At 38.6% G+C, this 17,978-nt stretch overlaps 1 protein-coding gene across 1 annotated transcript in view; it reads left to right on the top strand.

The window, feature by feature from the left end:
* The first annotated feature begins 2,757 nt into the window (after positions 1–2,757).
* LOC121980876 (BAG-associated GRAM protein 1-like) overlaps positions 2,758–17,978 on the top strand; it is a 34,306-nt gene continuing 19,085 nt past the window's right edge. The window contains exons 1-6 of the mRNA XM_042533140.1: positions 2,758–3,126; positions 4,462–4,512; positions 4,654–4,751; positions 5,872–5,947; positions 10,938–11,066; positions 11,158–11,204. Coding sequence (XP_042389074.1) covers positions 2,914–3,126; positions 4,462–4,512; positions 4,654–4,751; positions 5,872–5,947; positions 10,938–11,066; positions 11,158–11,204 — 614 coding nt within the window. The 5' untranslated portion in view covers positions 2,758–2,913. The remainder of the gene's footprint in view (positions 3,127–4,461; positions 4,513–4,653; positions 4,752–5,871; positions 5,948–10,937; positions 11,067–11,157; positions 11,205–17,978) is intronic.

The following is a 17,978-nucleotide window of genomic DNA, read 5'->3' as shown; positions in this document are numbered from 1 at the left end:
CTTAATTATGGAATGATCATGAGTAACACCTAGTAGTACATCATGATTCCCAATTAATTAAAAATCATAGTTGATCTCAGAACTAATTCTGAACCCTTCAGTAGGTACAGTGAGTCATGCCTTATTCCTTTCACTTGTCTTATACCCACTTGGTTCAGGACATGGTCTGTGTCTGCCCCCACTAGGCTGACTACGTCGCACCTAGTCCTAGTAATACTTCCTTATTCTACGGATTCAAATTATTTGTACATGTGTACAAGAGTCTCATACTCTTAACATATGATGTTTTTGCCAAAGACTTTGAGTAATAATCCTAACAGGTGGATATAAGGTATACGTCTCCTCGTAAGGAGCGGTGAATCCTCTGTGGGCTATCCAAACACCTTTAAACACTTTGACTTATACGCAATCATCTCGGGTCCACACCTCCAAGAGATGTTTGCTTAAGATGTCAAAGTATAAGTCTCCATGACCAAGATGACTTATATACCTTAAGTCGAAGGAAACTTCTATTCGAACTGTCAAGAACTTCACAGACAAATCCATATATGTAGAGAATCATATAAAGTCTTATAACAAGTCATTCCAATGAACTATTTACCATAACTAGTATCCACGTTTAACTCTCTACATTCTAATATCTCCAGCTAGTGAGAAACAGTTACTTGATAGAACCAAGGAGTATAACCCGTGCTAGTCTTATATAATTGATGATGTTCGAATGCACCAATTCAACGACTAGGGAAATTTCAATACATTCATAATTGCACATGTATAGATAATTACAAGTTATGATCCAATCACAGATTCTCTCATATTATGAATTGTATTACGGATATTCAGTAAATGCGTTTAAGACTATTCAAATATACAATATGTACTCAAACAGTGAATCTATATTTATCAAATAAATAGTAAAACCATAAGTCAATTGCCTTAGGACATCCCTTAAAATCTAACAAGCGATTTGTTGAAGTTCTCGGGCGCCTGGATTACTGATGTGTCAGCACCTCGTCAAAGCTCTATCTATGAAAAATCATCCATCTCCGGGCGCTTGGACCTATTCAGGCGCTTGGACTCTGACATGTGATGACCCATCAACATGCGCGAACTCATCTGCTCAGGTGCCTAGGTTCAAGCCAATCCAGGCGCTTGGACTTTGACATGTGATGACCAATCAACATGCGTCAACTCATCTGCTCGGGTGCCTAGGTTCAAGCCAATCCAGGCACTTGGATCCTTCTTAAGTGCCCGAAGACCCTTTTTTTAGACATCTGATTTCCCACATCACAAGATTAGTACAATAAAGTATAATCTATAAAATAAAGTTAGCATAATATAAAATAGAATAATTATTAATTAAATCCTGTCTTAGTAAGACCATGATCTAGTCATGGTCTCAGTTTAGACTTCCAAAATGACTCTAAGCTGGACCAGCGCCTATAGTCCCTCTAGGACTCATTCTCACTGATCACTCTCTTTGAGTGACTTATATTTACTTACCATCTATAATCATTTGACTTGCCTCTTGACCCACTAGGTCTTCTTGTCGTAATCACACATCTAGACTTCAGCTAATTGTCTGGAATCAAACATCTCGACTGGACTTTCTGTCAGAATTGCACATTTGGATTTCGTGCCAGTTATCAGATTCTCAGACCCAACTTAAATCCATTTGTTATTCATCAAAACCTGAGTTTGGCTATTGATGCTAACTGTGCTAACAATAACGAGATGCGGTGAAGAAGAAGGTTTATCCAAAGAAATTGTGAAGTTGAACATATGAGACTCGTCAATGATATTTCTCCACAAATTGATACGATAATGAAGGTGATGAACCCGCACAACTTGTCTAAAGCTCAAATCAAGGATTTTATGATTATCTTTAGAGAAATTCCGAACCACATGACAATTAAGTGCATTACCAATTTCGTGCCAACTTAGTTGAGCATATTTGGAAACAACATAATAACAATTCTTGAATTAGTATTATTTTAACGAATTTGGATTGAGAGTTCGATAACATCTAAACGAACGAACTCAAACACATAAAAAAAAAAATTAAGTTAAATTTGAATAATTATTTCAACTACTTAGATCCATTTTAGGACTTTCTTTGACCAAGTAGTGGGGTCAAAATTTATAGTTTAAATGAGTAAGTGGGGTCAAAATTATGTCGATTATTTTATTTAACAAATTTTTAATCGACGTAATTTTGACCCCACTTACTCATTTACCACCCGAATCATATTATGACTTTTTCAAATCAAAATATATAAGTTTCTATTAGAAAAGTATAGCGCTTATGTTCCTAACGTAATTATGAAGTCCGCTTAATTAGTTTATGTCCACTTAATTAGTCTTAGTTGACAGAATCAAAGAATAGTATTTGTAAGACCGAATATAATGAATTTGGGTTCATAAAAGACATTTAAATTCAATTTTTTAATAAAATTTATTTTATAAAAAAGACATTTTCTCGATTAATCGATTGAATAAACGGGTACAGTGACATCCAGAAGATTGTTTAAGTTGGTCATCGTGGACCCCACAGTCCTAACTGCTGGTCAAGTCAACGAAAGGAGGTTGCTCGGCCGCGTGCCGTGTCGGATTCGTTACCTTCGTTGCCACGTCAGTCAATTCCGAAGGATGGCATAGCCGTGATTCGGTTGTCTTCTGTGGGGGCGTTTGGGGAATTCCATGGCCACGTTTTCAACCCCGCGACGTTCTTTCCTCTTGTTCCGACGGCCCCACCACCACTTCAATTTAACGCCGCCGCTCCCTCGGCCGTCTCCCTCCAACCAACTCCGCTTCTTCCTCTTCCTCGTTCTCCTCTTCGTCTCCTCGTCGGCGCTGGAGCCATCGTCCGACCCCCTTCGCTCCTGCTCCTGTCGAGTAGCTGAAGCGGCGCCCATGCTCGGATCCTCTGTCAGCGCCCTCTTCCCCTCGTACTGGGAGATTCAAGTTTCATTCGCCACGGCGCTGGTGGTCATCGCTCTCTTCACCCTTTTGGAGAGGCTTTTAATGGACTGCGATGGAGGCGAGGATGACCGGCCGTCCTCCGGCGAAGAACCCTCCTTGGCTGTCGGGGAACCGTCCCTGCGTCCGGCGGACGTCAAAGAGAAGGTTAGATGAAACAAACTGATTTTTAGGGTTTTTTTCCCTTGATGTTAATTGTGAATTTGGAATTTGGACTCTGTTCACACGGCCGTTGGGCGTATTAGTTTGTTTTTTTAGAACGATCGCTTAGAATAGCCTTTTACAATTTTTAAATAATATGCCCCTTCAAATCTATAAATGTCTCATAAATGCCACTGATTTAAACTTAACTCGTATTAATGATGTTTGGCTATAATTCGGTTTCTTTTATCACATTCTCTATTCACTTTGCATTTCATTTTCGTAGTCTTTTTTTTCTTGTTCATCTGGCATTCAAAAAAAAAAAAATTACATAAAAAATATTTCAGAAGATTTAATATAATACTGATTGCGATCAAATTCAAAGGTACTTAGTATGCTGATGAATTCTAAAGGGCAATATTGGCAATTCCAATTATTAAGAGAGATTTACGAATGACATATATGCAAGATTTAGGATGCTAGTTTGTAAAATTAAATTTTGAAGTGGTTGTGATGAAAATTAACTTAACACTTCTTACAAATATTTGCATTTTGTAAATATTAACTGATGCAAATCATAAAATAACAACAAGCCATGAGTCTTAACTATTCAGAGTTGGTCAACCTGCTATTGAACTCTAATGCTATATCACTATTAATATCCATATCAACTATTTGATTTGGTTGTAATGAAAATTATAATATTAAATAAAATAGAATTAGTGCATCTTTGGAGATACCTTGAAGGCTCTTGGGCTAGATTTAAGGATTTGATTGATGCAAGAGAAAGAAGTTGAATCACCCATGAGTTATCTAGGTTGTGTCTAAATTAGATAACACTTCTGCATAATCTTGGCTAGATATGAAATTGTTTAATTTTAAATACAAACAATAGTCTCAAAGGAATGCCAGGAAACAATTTCTTGGTTTTGAAGGTAGACAATTATCCTATGAAATTCATACATGAATTGATCCATATAGCCAAGTCAAACTGTTGGGGGATTATGGTATCTTCTTAGTGTAGTTCTTTCTGTTGTGTACTCATAGGACATGATATGGTTCTTAGATCCTAATAATCTTCATAATACCTTCAAATATTTTCTGCTTCTCTTTTTGCTTAGTTGAATGACTTTTAGGTTAAGTTTTTTTCATTTTGTTTACGAGGTAGGTGTTTTAAGTAGTTTTGTTTTTTGAGTTTATCATTATGACACTTTCAGGGCTAACTTTTCATTCCTTTGTCGCTTCATATGTTTGCAAAAGAGAAAATTCTTTGGTTTAATCAGTTGCTTTGGTGCAGTATCTTTGGTTTACTTGACATGCACTTGCCTACTTATTTTGTAGATGAGCATGATCAAACTCGATACTCAAGTTACTTCCACAAATGTTGTTAAGGTATTTTGTTAAGGATGAAATCATTCTTTTCCAGTTTTCTAATAAATTACTTTCTTCCATTTGAACTATTATGGATATTTTTATTCCGCTCTAGGCAGTATTATTTCCTTTTGTTTTTATATGGATGCTTATATAATTCAGATAGAACTATTGGCTGCAAAGAATCTTATTGGTGCAAACTTGAATGGAACTTCCGATCCTTATGCAATAATTACATGTGGAGAGCAAAAGCTATTTAGGTGTGTGTACTCTTTATAATTTTGAAACTTGACATTTCATTTTTAAATTATCTTGAGATTTGTTTGGGTATGTAGATGTAATGAACATAATATATACATGAAAAATCATAAGCTATGCTGAAGGAAAAATCCTTAAAATCATGTATTTATCAAATAGGAATCAGAAAGTTCTGAAGAAACATATTTATTGTCTTTCTCTGATTGATATCATCTGGATTTAGATTATGTTCCCATATACTGGATGACTTACATCCTTCAGCTGCATAGCTTGTGGTTACATTGCTTTCTCAATGAGTATGGATCTAAAATTCCTACCCTCTCATCGAAATTTGATACCCTAAAAGAAACAAGAAAGCTATCATGTAATTCATGTTTATACCAAATCGTGTATATGCTCAGTTCAGTTACACAGAATCAGAAATTCTTGATTTCTTTGATTTTGCCTGATTAGTGATGGTGTTTAGCCATCTTTACAAGTAATTTCTGATTTTGGAAGGATTTCTAGAAATCCTTGTCTTTAATTGTTAAGCCTAGAGTTAAATTGGTTTAACTCTAGCCCTATCCTTGTATATGTCGTCTGTAAGATCCCCATAAAGAAAATCATTCTTCAAATTTAGTTTGGAAACTGACCACTGTAATATGGCTGCTAAATGAGAAAAAGTTATACTAAAGCAGCCTTAGCTATAGGAGAATTAGTGTCAAAGTAATTTACTATATAAATTTGAATGTATCCTTTAGTCACCAATCAGACCTCAGCTAAACTGCAATGACTTCACGTGAGGCTTTCATAGTTTTGACCACTTACATTTGTTAGAACGAAGAGAAACGAGCTCCCAAGTATTATTAAAATTCAAGCATGCCATCTTATCATCCATGGCTTGTTGCCATTCAGGATATCCATAGTGCTTTTTTATATTTATGTTTTATTCCTAGTTTAGGGCTGTGGACCTTTGATACCACATACTTATAGTTACAAGCAGACTGAAGTTGAATGTTAACAAAGGTTGTTTGCTTTTTGATTGTTTTCTTTTAATCAGTGTTAGAAAATAATTTGTTCTGCTGCTCTTGTATTATGATTGTCTTTTTCATGAGTACATTCTCAATGTATCATTTCATGTAGTTCCATGGTTCCTGGTACAAGAAATCCAATATGGGGAGAAGAATTTAACTTTTTTGCCGATAGGCTTCCTGTTCAGGTTATTGTTCTTTTTAATTTATTTTTTAAGTTTTATACTTTGTGTTAGTGCAAAAATTGAAAATCATTATGAATTCTAATAGGTATCTTTAAAAGCCTTTCTTATTTTTTAAAACTATAGCTTGTTGTTGTTGTTATCAAGATTTAAACTATGTTTTTTTTGGCTAAAGTTCCAATTTCTAGCTGAAATGGTATAGTTTCGGATTTGTATTGTTCCGCGTCGGTTTTGTATTGTGCTGTTACAATTTATTTCCACTTAGCTTGGTTACTTGTGAATATAAGCCAATAAACCATTTCAATTAGAAAGTTAGAATCAACATTTTTAAACAATAGCTAATAAAAATATAATAAGCATCTTAGAAAGTTAGGTCAACTCTGTACTTTTCCAAATCTAAATTAAATATAGATATATCTTTTTTCTAATCTAGTGCTGCACTTTGTTTCTTTGTTGCTGCTGCTGGTGCTTCCCCTCTTTCCCTTCTCTCTCTTTTTAGTGTTTCATTTCCTTCCCATGACCAATAGATGAAGTTGACCAATGACTCACAGGTAGTGAATCTTCTTGTCTAGTTGGTTTTGAATGTCATCAATACCTCCAGAATTGTGTTGACTACATAGTGATATTTACATGTGCCAACATAGTAGCAATAGTGGTTGGAAATTGGAACAATATGTTTTGACCATGCGGATCAACATTGATTGACTCTTGAATCTATGAATGTTGTACCTTTTTGCTCAATTTATCTCACATTCCCTTATGGATTGCATACAACCATTGTGGTTTCCCACATAGAGGATAGGCAGTGTTCTAAATGACGGTTGAGACAGTCACCTAGGCTCCTCCTAGGTGGGATGCGGACATCAACCGCACTGCCTTTGCTTGAGGGTTTAGGTGTAACTCACCTCCTTCCGCCACCACCACGCCTAAAACCATCACCATTTCGCCACCGCGACGCGTTTGAACGCGTCGCCGAGGCCCGATGACAAGTCCAAACGCGTCGCATGAGCCCGGAAGCGTTGCCTGAGCCAAGCGACGAGTCCAGACGCATTGCCCTAGCCCAGCAACTCGTTTGGATGCATCACCTTGGCCCAGCAATGCCTTTGGGCGTGTCGCATAGCGCGGTCCCGACGACGCATCATACTCGTCGCCCAGCCAAAATAGGGTACGTGGGTAGGTTGTAAGTTAGGGTTTAATTAAACAACTTTAGGTTAATAATTTTAATTAACTCATAGCTATAATTGAGATAATTTAAATAGATTTAATTAAAGGCTAATAAAATTATCGCATTACACACACACACATTTTTTAAAAAAATATTTAGATTAAATTTTAAATTTTAATTAATATATTTTATTAAAAGTAAATATTATAAACAATAATGATTATTTATAATATTATGCATAAAAAATAGTAAAAAAAATTCAATCGCCGAGGCATTGCCTAGGCAGTCACCTTTTACAACACTGAGGATAGGATATTTAAAACCTTTTTGTGTCGCTTAATATGGATGGCATTCATTGATATGAGAGATGACCAATATGTGAACCATTTGTTTGCTCAATTCCCTAGGAATGCTGCTACTCTCAATGTCTGGTTCAGGGATCATATTCTCCTTTCAGCCCTCTTCAGCCACTGCCCTTCTGGTGATCTTCTTGCCTTCATTTCCAAGAGAAACATTAACCTTCCCTGATGCTGGTCAGTGGATTGCAACCAACTTCAGAGCAAGATTCACTATTTGCAACATTACAACCTGTAGCTCAGGCATCATCATCCTTTACTTTTGGCCTCTACAAGAGCTAGTCCCACCAACATTGATTGTGTCCCAACTTCATAGTCATCCTCATCTTCTTCCAGCCATCTCTATCCTCACTGGGCTTTCTTCCAATTCATTTTCTATATTCCAATGCCATTGTAGCTGCTCCAATATTGACATTGAATTTACTACTTCCCTCCTGTGTGCCTAAGTTGTGCAACAATGAATCCAGTCCATGGGAGAATTCAATCACTTGCTCATATTCAATGCAATAGTTCACCTTTTGAGAGGTCAAAAGGGTGGGCTTGGCTTGACGCCTTGAACCTTGATGTCCAAAACATAGCTTGCTTAGGAAAATTGCGATGATGATTACTTAGAGATACTACAGACGCTGGTGCATCTTAGACCTATCTTCCTATTTTTCTTACCTCACACATCTTGGTTTGATTTGGAATGTGCTGTCAGAATATTCCATTGTTTAGGGTATTTGGTTGGCAAAAAATCTTTTTTTCTGGTCAGTCTCAATTACTATATTGGCATTGATGGTTCTCACCTTTTTAGGGCCAGTCTCATCTGCCACTTGGCAATGATGGAGTGCTCAACTGTTTTTGGAAGTAGTCTTTGTTGATCATTTCTCTGGGTCACCACCTTTCTTGGCTTCTTCAATTGTCTGCCTCTCCATTTGGCACAAGCAGTCCATATTCAACTTTCTGCCAATAGCTTGAGGCAAGCATCTTAGACCTACCATGACATCTTGCTTGATACTGTTATATCCATAGAGTATCTTGGGAATCCTCTTGTCAGAACCAGTGAATACATTATTAAATGGAGACAAACTATGTGGATTCCTACTCTGTTAATTCGGCTTCTGAACTTATTATTGACATAGGGGTCATTGTAGATTGGTCAGTCAAAATGGAATACGAAATCCCTTCCAGAATGAAAATTTTTTGTTTTCTCTCTGCAATTTTCAAAAGAATCTAAAAGAAAGTTTACAGTATATTGACTGGCACTGTAGTTTTTTGTTGTGGAAGAATTCACATACTAGCTCCGGTTGAAGTGAACTAACATTGATATTGCATGTGTTATTGTCTAATGCATATTGATTTGTATTTCTCATGGACAGTCTTTGGTATAGATCTCTTTAAGCATTAAGCTGTAGTTGTATGTGTTGGGTTCGGAGCGCAGCGGAAGACATATATTGAATCATGGATCTTTCGTGGTATATATAGTTTTGCATAAAATTATTTAAAACATACCTCGAGTCCTCGATAGGTGTGAATAATATCACGGACAAATAAGATAGATAAGAGCCCCACGTGTGACTCCTCTAGCGGTATTCACGCGCACTAGATCACGAACTTGACACGATCCCTTAGGTGCTAGCCTCTTGGATCGACAAAGCTTTGGAAGCACTACGATCTCTTCTAAACGAAGAAGAAGTTGACGAGGGAAACTCGGAGAGAATGATTCCTTACATTGAATCTTTCCGAGGATGGTTATTTATAGCTTCCAAGGAATACGAAGAGTTAAACTTTCAATTAATTCATCATTTATGATCTTCATTAATAAGGATGATGAAGAGTTATAGGCTCCATAAATTCTTCATTTATAACTTTCATTATGATAACTCTTCAAATTCTTCATTAATTATCATTATGATGGCTCTTCGAATTCTCCATTAATCATCATGATTATGGCTATTCGAATTCTCTCTTCTTTGTATCAAATAAATCCATATTTGATCTTGATCTCGACTAGCTTCCGATACTATTGTTCATGTCTACGTGCTATGCGTGCGACCCTCTAGGTTTTATACACGAAGGTAGTGTAAATCCATACACAGACTAAGGTAACCGTCTAGCAACAGTTTTTAGCCACCCAACGCGATAAAATTAATATCTGTTATAAACTGTAAACCACTATGAACGGATTACTGTGTAATTCAATCTCTTCATCTAAAGCCTACATCCCAATTAATTCGATACATTATGCATCATTACCAAATTAATTGTTTTACTTAATTTCCAAGATATAATAGACTCCTCCTGAATGATAAATCATTCCTCCGATGGCCATGAATTTTGAGTCACTAATATCTCTATCAAGCGGCCAGGATGTTAACTCCTAATCCAAGAGAGCAATGAATCCTCTATTGACTCAACACTATTCTCTCTACGTTTTGTCATACACCCAACTACCGTATTAATCACAATCCGATTAAAGACGGCTTTTAACGGCGTCAAAGCACATAACTCCACGCATAGAATAAATGAAGGTCTCAAGTCAAAAGATCAGTTACACTCGTTCATAAGAGCAATAACCAATGATGCTTAATATGTGGTCTCCTCTTGAGCGGGTCCTGTCCAGTATACCTCTAAACTCAAGGCACCCCCAAGTACAACTTGGATATTCATCCCTCCGGTCTATCTCGACCTAGTCATACTCAGCGTTGATCTAGATATCCATGTCCCCTCTAGATATCTATCCGATCAAGGACTGTTTTCAGATTAATATACCGATTAATATGTGGGACTTTATCATTAATCATATACGTACAGAAAAGTAAATAATTAATGATAAATTCTTGTCTTTATTAAATAATTATCCACAAAATATATAAGGAGTGTCTTGGCACATAAGTGCACACACTAACAGTATGTGTAAGATCTATCCACAAATGAGAACACACTCTAATATACCACTTGGAGTTCTTAACTAAGTTTTTTCCCTTTTGTGCGCAATGGCTGTTGGGTTTTGTTTTATGTGCTCAGAATTCAGTGGATCACTTTCTAATTTTGGTTCATCTGTACCATATTTCAAACTTTATAATTATTTGTATATTCAGTAATAAATAGATTAGTTTTTTCCCCCTTTTATGTGCAATGGCTGTTGGGTTATTTTTGTGTGCTGAGAATTCAGTGGATCACTTTCTAATTTTGGTTGATCTGTAGCAAATTTCAATCTTTATAATTAGTTGTATATTCAGCAATGCACTATATCTGTTTAATCAATGTTATTATTAGCCGTTCTCTTAATTTCTAATTATGGTTGATCTGTATGGGATGTAAGTATACTGCCCTGTTTTTCACTTGTATTAGATAATCATTACACTTTTCTTCACTCTGCTTCTGCCACTGTTGTAGTTCTTTAGGATTGTAATATTATGCTTTGCTCTCATGAACATAAAAAAGGCGGTTGGTTTCTTTTGCCAAAATGATATGATAATGATCCCTGCAGATTAATGTAACAATATATGACTGGGATATAATTTGGAAAAGCACAGTTCTTGGTTCTGTCACTATTCCGGTTGAAAGCGAAGGCCATACTGGTGCAATTTGGTATACCCTGGATAGCACATCAGGACAGGTAATGTTCTATCTTTCGTCTTTGTAAATGCTCGATATTGTTTATTATCAGTGTATCAACAGGCAACAGCTTCAAATAATTTTCTCCCCAGGTTTGTCTCCATATCAAAACCCAAAAGCTGTCACCACATTCTTCCAGGTTATTTATTCCTTTATGCTATCTTTCCCTATCTTTGGTTTTATTTTCCTCTGTTCATAGTTCTGGAGAATGCAAGAATCTTTACTTATGCCACTTTTGGCTTTCTGTAGCTTGAGCATAGTATCAATATGTCATTTTGTTTTACCCATCAGCGAAGGCTTGACACTAGCATTTGAACTTATCCCTTGAAAACACATGTAACGTCATATGTAGGTTGGGTAGAACTATAGTGATAATAAGATTGGTTTGGCTAGAAATAATAAGATTGTAAAAAAAAAAACTCACTGTAAAATATAGTTACATATTTAATAAATGAAAAATGTGTTACATATTTAATAAATGCAAAATGCAGTTACATATTTAATGAATGAAATTACTTTTATTTATGATGTTATCTTATGTGCAATTGGTAGATTCTAATAAAAGGTAGCAATAACATTGTTGCTTCAGTGATAGATTAAGATAAATGTGAGACAATTCTAAAGCATGAGACAATGCTATTGAAAGGTGCTTCATAATAGTGATTCTTAGACCGACATCAGCAATATGATTAGTACATTCTATGTTTAACAGCAGATGATCTAACATATATATATATACCATGATGTCTAGATAAGTACGTGGGTTGAATTGTTGGAAACAAGCCATTGGATGTCAGGTGCCATGAGGATTTGGTTTGCTACCTAGTATTTACGGGGGTCTCAGGCATACGAGTGCAATTAGTTTTTAGTCATGAGATTACTACTATCATCTTATAAGAGCATCAACATCTTAGGACCTTCGGATGGCTAGAGAGGGGGGGTGTGAATAGCCTCCTCTAAAACTTAAACAAACTTCTCACAAAAGTTTGTTAGCACAGCGGAAATATGCAAAAGAAAAACTAACACAAGGAAAGGAAACAACCCACAGCTAACACAAGTATGTACGAGGTTCGGGGATAACTTGCCCCTACTCCTCGGCGTGTCCATAAGGTGGACGATCCCTTGATCTTTCGGTAGATCACACCCCGGACAGATTCCGGCTAAGTATTTCTCCTTCTCGGTGGAGTAACCTCTCCACAAAGTCTCAGAAAAGATTTGAAATGAAGCACAAGACTTACAGAGTTTAGTGGCTAAAAGGAATGAACAATAAACTTACAGCCACGATGAAAGCAAGCGCAAAGACAGAAGAAGTTCCTCAGCCAAGAGCTCAAAAACACACAGCACTCTTGCTTGATCGACAGAGAGTTTTTCAAAATCGTCTTGCAAACCTCTCTTCTTCCTTCTTATTACTCTGCTTTCTCACTGTCTTCAGCCAGAGCCGAATCACTGTCACCTGTATCGAATCACTGCGACCAACTCAGGCGTCGCCAATCACTCTTCCTCCTCATCTGGTTCTCTGAACTCACACCAATACCATCCATGGTCTTCACTCGTGTCTCTGAGCTCGAACCAATAAGCAAGAGTCAAGCTGTTGCCAACTGATCGCAGCCAGTGAACGTTGACGCTCCAATTGCACCATTTGTAGCGAAACACAGCAGAAAGAGCACTTGGTCTTATTCTTCTGATGGAGCTTAATTTGAATTTAAGCATTGGCACGACACCTGCAACCTGTAACTCAAAAAGCTTACAGCAGATGGTTAGATCAGATGAATCAGAAATCGCAGAGAAATAGCAGAAGACAAACGACATCGTTGTGGATCGGTCAACAGACCGATCCTCTGGACCGATCGGGACACATCCCGATCGGTGCGACGATGTTGATCGGCCGGACCGATCGGTTTATGGGTGGATCGGTCCACGCACCGATCCCTATCGATCGAATCTCGTCGCTTCTCGCGATCGGTCACCGCCGATCGATAACCCATGTAGTGGTTACCATCGGTCTCGAGACCGATCGGATAACTATCACCGATCGGCCGATCCGGACATACTTGGATCGGTCGGCCAATGCATCGATCCAATGCCTCTGTTTTAGAGCTTCCCTAAACCCTAACGCCTTCTGGTCCAGAACGAGCTACGAGCCCTCTAACCTGTCCGGAGAACAAGCTACCGAGCCCTCTCCGACTTCCGCGTCCGGGTCGAGAACGAGCTACCGAGCCCTCTCGACCTAATCCGAACGAGCTGCCGAGCCCTCTCCGACTTCGTCCGGCCGAGCGAGCTACCGAGCCTTCTGACCTAGTCCGGAGAACGAGCCGCCGAGCCCTCTCCGACTTCGTCCGGTCAGAGAACGAGCTACCGGGCCCTCTCGGACTGGTCCGAGAACGAGCTACCGAGCCCTCTCCACTTCCACGTGCCAAGTATCCCTTGGACTTTCCTCTCCACACGATCAACCTTGATCATTAATCGGTCTGAGTTTAATTATCGATCTTAAATCAACATCAAAATTAACCTGGGGTACTTACAATCAATCTCCCCTTTTGTTGTTCGACAACACGATTTAAGTTTAGATCGAAAATGCTCATATTTCCCTAATTTTGGGAATCAAGATCCTCCCCAAGACGGATACAACACCACGTAAGGATAGGGGAATCAAGATCCTCCCCAAAAACAAACTTTCATTTATCTCTAAACTTAGTTATCTTCTCCCTCTTTGTCACTGAAAAGGTGCGAATTAGGTAAGAAAGCGTTAAAGGACTCCCCTTAACCCATACGTTTTTTTCTTAATCCACCTAGAATGCCCTCTAAGTGTATTATAAGGTGATAAAGAAATAAGAGACATATAAGACATGACATATGAACAACATATTAATAGCCAATAGAAGTGAAACATAAAGAAAACAAGAAAATGAAGAAATCAGCAAGTATCCAGTCAGACATAAGTATCCAACAAACAACATCCAAAACATAGATAATCGAATGACAACATAGAACAATATGTATCAATCAACCTCCTCATCATAAGGAGCATCAGCATCATCACGGGAGGAGTGGGTCCCTGAGGCGCTGCCCGAGGATGGATAGCCCGGAAAATCTGCGGAGGTGGGTATCTCGCCATCCATCCCATAATCGCTGATGTGTCACCAACTGCTGACTGCGTAGATCATTGTAGGGCTGGTCAATCCGAACGCGCAGCCCGTGGAGGTCCCGTGGTAGCTCACCTAGTGCTCTCCCATCCTTCCACCGAACCTCCCATTCTGTCCTATGATGCGGACTTGGAAAATGCCCGCTTCCCAAGTCTGCAGTCCTGCTCACCATCTTGACTATTCTACCCTTGGAGACATCAATCAAGGGTCTCGAGCCAATCTGTAATTATATGCCCATAAGGCATATAAACGGTGAAGCTGTTTGGCTCACTATAGGAGATGATCGAAGAATAGATGCTAGACATGATGAGACGCCGACGCAATCCATAAAGCATCGGGCAATGATATGGTCGGATCTCAGATAAGGGTTTAGATGTGATTGGCGAAGGCGTTTGTGACAATCTTAAAAGAATGTAATCTGGGCAGATAATCTCGCAAAAGTAGGAAAATCAACATCTAGCTCATCTAGTCCACCTGGTCTAGGATGTCCAAAGAAATACTCATAAATGGAGTCAGGTTAAGTCAGGATATATGGAAAAGACATTTCCTGAACACCTACGGCAAGCAAGATAATCAAAGAAGGCTGAGAAACTGAAATCAAGAGTCTGCTTAACAACTTTTGTTTTATAACTTACATCATTAGTTTGATGAAGATTGTAATAAAACTCAGATACTAAGTCATAATTGATATCTCGCTCTAAATAGACAAGTGAATCAAGTTTGTAATAGGCAATGATTTCTGATACAGATGGACAAAATTCGTCCATGAATTTTCGATCCACAGACCTACAAGGGAGCAATTTGAAGGTCCGTTGTTTAAAGGCTTGTTCAAAATGGTGATTTGGGAATCTCCCGGAGACAGATGGTTGAGGTCGGGAGGGAGCCTTAGACTTAGACTTCTCAGGCGACTTAGAGGTTCCTTCACCCACTTGTTTCTTCCTAAGGTTTAATAATGTGATACAATGGGGCAAATAAGTGAGCACCGGAGCCACCAACAATCGAAAGCCAAAACAGAATGCACAAATACGGTGAGAAATGAAACTGAAATGCCAAGGTGAGTAGTTCCATGGAAGTATGGAGTTACCTTGGTGCCATTGAAGTATCTTTTGGCTAGGGCTTCGGCGTGCAGAGAGAAGAGAAGAGTTGAGGTGTAGGAAAGTGTCGGCTAGGGCTTCAGCGTGAAAGGAGAAGAGAAAAGATCGGGAAGATTTAAGAGAGATCGGTGTCCAGGTGTTGAAATGATCGGACGACTGTCCGATCAGGAAATATCAGAACCTTCCTGATCGGTCACCAGTCCGATTAGGGATCCTCCTGATCGGTCTCTGGACCGATCAGAACCTCCGATCGATGCAGACCGATCGAAAATGATGCAGCGCGATCCGGTCGGTCCCGACCGATCAGGAACTCTTCCCGGCGACAACGAACGATCGGTCCACTGACCGATCAGATTAAAACGAAGGGTGGAGAGATTTTTGGATCGGTCGACGGTGATCCACCTTCTCTGATCGGCAGACCGATCGGTGTTCGACATCTTGAAGTTTCTCCAATTTCGATGCGAAATTCGTAGAGGTGTTGATAATTAGAAGTTTCTCTAGTAAAACTTCCAAATTCAGTTTCAAGAATCTACAAGCATAACTATTTCCTAAAGATTATGGTCTGAAATTGTTTATAGCCTGAAAGTTTCAGACATTTAGAAAAACAGACAACTCAAGGCTTGAAAACTGAAATTTTCGACCTTGTTATGTTCAGTTTCAAGTTTGTCAAAATATAACCAAATTGCTATCATTATTTCAAGGACTTCTCCTAGTTTCAATCAAAATCATGAAAAGTATCGATCAAAGGTATCAAACAGTCCATCAACCAAAGTTACATAATTTCTAGGTAAAGGTCCAACCAAGTTTCCTTGGTTGGAATATATGAGTAAGATCTAGGAACCAAATACACATGAATTATGTAATGGTTTTCCCCATACTCAATTTATGTCTCTTCAACCTAATTATTCAAGGGATGCATGATACATTTTGAATAATTCGGCTGATCCTAGCATCTCACCCTATTTCTAGCAAACAAAAATAATTTGTTAAACCTTATAGTTTGTGTGAGATGTTCCCAAGTTGCCCAAATTAATTTCCCAATTTCTCTTGTCGTTTTAATTTTCCTTATTGATCATGATGAAGTCCTAATGACCTATTGAGCCAAACACATTCTCAACTCTCTCCTCAAATGTCTAAATTCATTTTCCGGAAGAGGTTTGGTGAAAATATCGGCTAGGTTTGACTTTGACTCAACATATGTGAGTGCAATGTCTCCCCTAGCTATGTGATATCTAATGAAGTGATGGCGCACTTCAATATGTTTGGTCCTTGAATGATGGGCTGGATTTTTTGTTAGGTTTATTGTGCTGATGTTATCACACAACACTTGCACTCCCTTATATGAAAGCCCATAATCTTCTAGGGTGTGGATCATCCACAACAATTGTGATACACTCTCTCCCATGGCAATGTATTCAGCCTCGGTTGTGGAGAGAGCAACGCAATGTTGCTTCCGACTTGACCAACTAACCAATGATGAACCTAAAAATTGGCAACCCCCACTAGTGCTTTTCCGATCCAATTTACACCCAGCATAATCGGAGTCGGTATAACCTATCAAATCAAAAGACTCAGTGCGAGGGTACCAGAGACCTACTCTAATTGTGCCCTTAAGGTATCTCAGGATTCTCTTAACTGCAATTAAATGAGATTCCTTGGCACAAACTTGATATCTAGCGCACATGCCCACAGCAAAAAGTATGTCCGGTCGACTAGCTGTGAGATATAGAAGACTACCGATCATGCTTCTATATTGCGTTAGATCAACTGGTTTTCCATTCTCATCATTGTCAAGGCGAGTGTTTGTCGCCATTGGAGTGGATATTTCCTTAGAGTCACTCATTTTGAATTTCTTGAGCATCTCTTGAGTATACTTCGTCTGATGGACATAAATGCCATCTCGAGTTTGTTTGATTTCAAGTTCAAGGAAGAATGTCAATTCTCCCACCAGACTCATCTCAAACTCACTTTCCATGTGAGTTATAAATTCATTCAAATAGCCCTTGTTATTTGAGCTACAAATTATGTCATCGACATACACCTGGACTACAAATATGTTTTCACCATCTCTACGCAGAAATAGTGTTGGGTCTATTTGACCTCTTACAAAACCCTTTTCTAGTGAGTAAGTTGACAACCTTTCGTACCAAGCTCGAGGTGTTTGTTTAAGCCCATAAAGAGCTTTCTTGAGCTTGTACACGTGGTTTGGAGCTTCGGTATTCACAAACCCCGGTGGTTGTTCAACATAGACCTCTTCTTTAATGAAACCATTTAAGAAGGCCGATTTAACGTCCATTTGATAAAGCTTGAAGCCTCTATGTGCAGCAAAAGCTAGCATTAAACGAATGAACTCTAATCGAGCCACGGGAGCATAAGTCTCATCATAATCGAGGCCTTCGACTTGACTATAGCCCTTGGCTACAAGTCTTGCCTTGTTTCTTACGACTTCTCCCTTTTGGTTTAACTTATTTTTGAAGACCCATTTGGTTCCAATAATGGTGGTCTTCTTAGGTCTAGGAACTAAGTCCCACACTTGGCTCCTTTCAAATTGACCTAACTCATCTTGCATAGCTATGATCCAATCAGGATCGTGCAATGCCTCATCAATTAACTTTGGTTCGATTTCTGAGATCAAGGCGACCTCATTAGACTCATTTCTAAAGAATGATCTAGTCC

This window comes from Zingiber officinale, chromosome 5A, assembly GCF_018446385.1.
Source record: "Zingiber officinale cultivar Zhangliang chromosome 5A, Zo_v1.1, whole genome shotgun sequence".
NCBI classification, from domain to species: domain Eukaryota; kingdom Viridiplantae; phylum Streptophyta; class Magnoliopsida; order Zingiberales; family Zingiberaceae; genus Zingiber; species Zingiber officinale.
The sequence above is the reverse complement of the archived record's forward strand: the minus strand, read 5'-3'. Positions and strand labels throughout refer to the sequence as shown.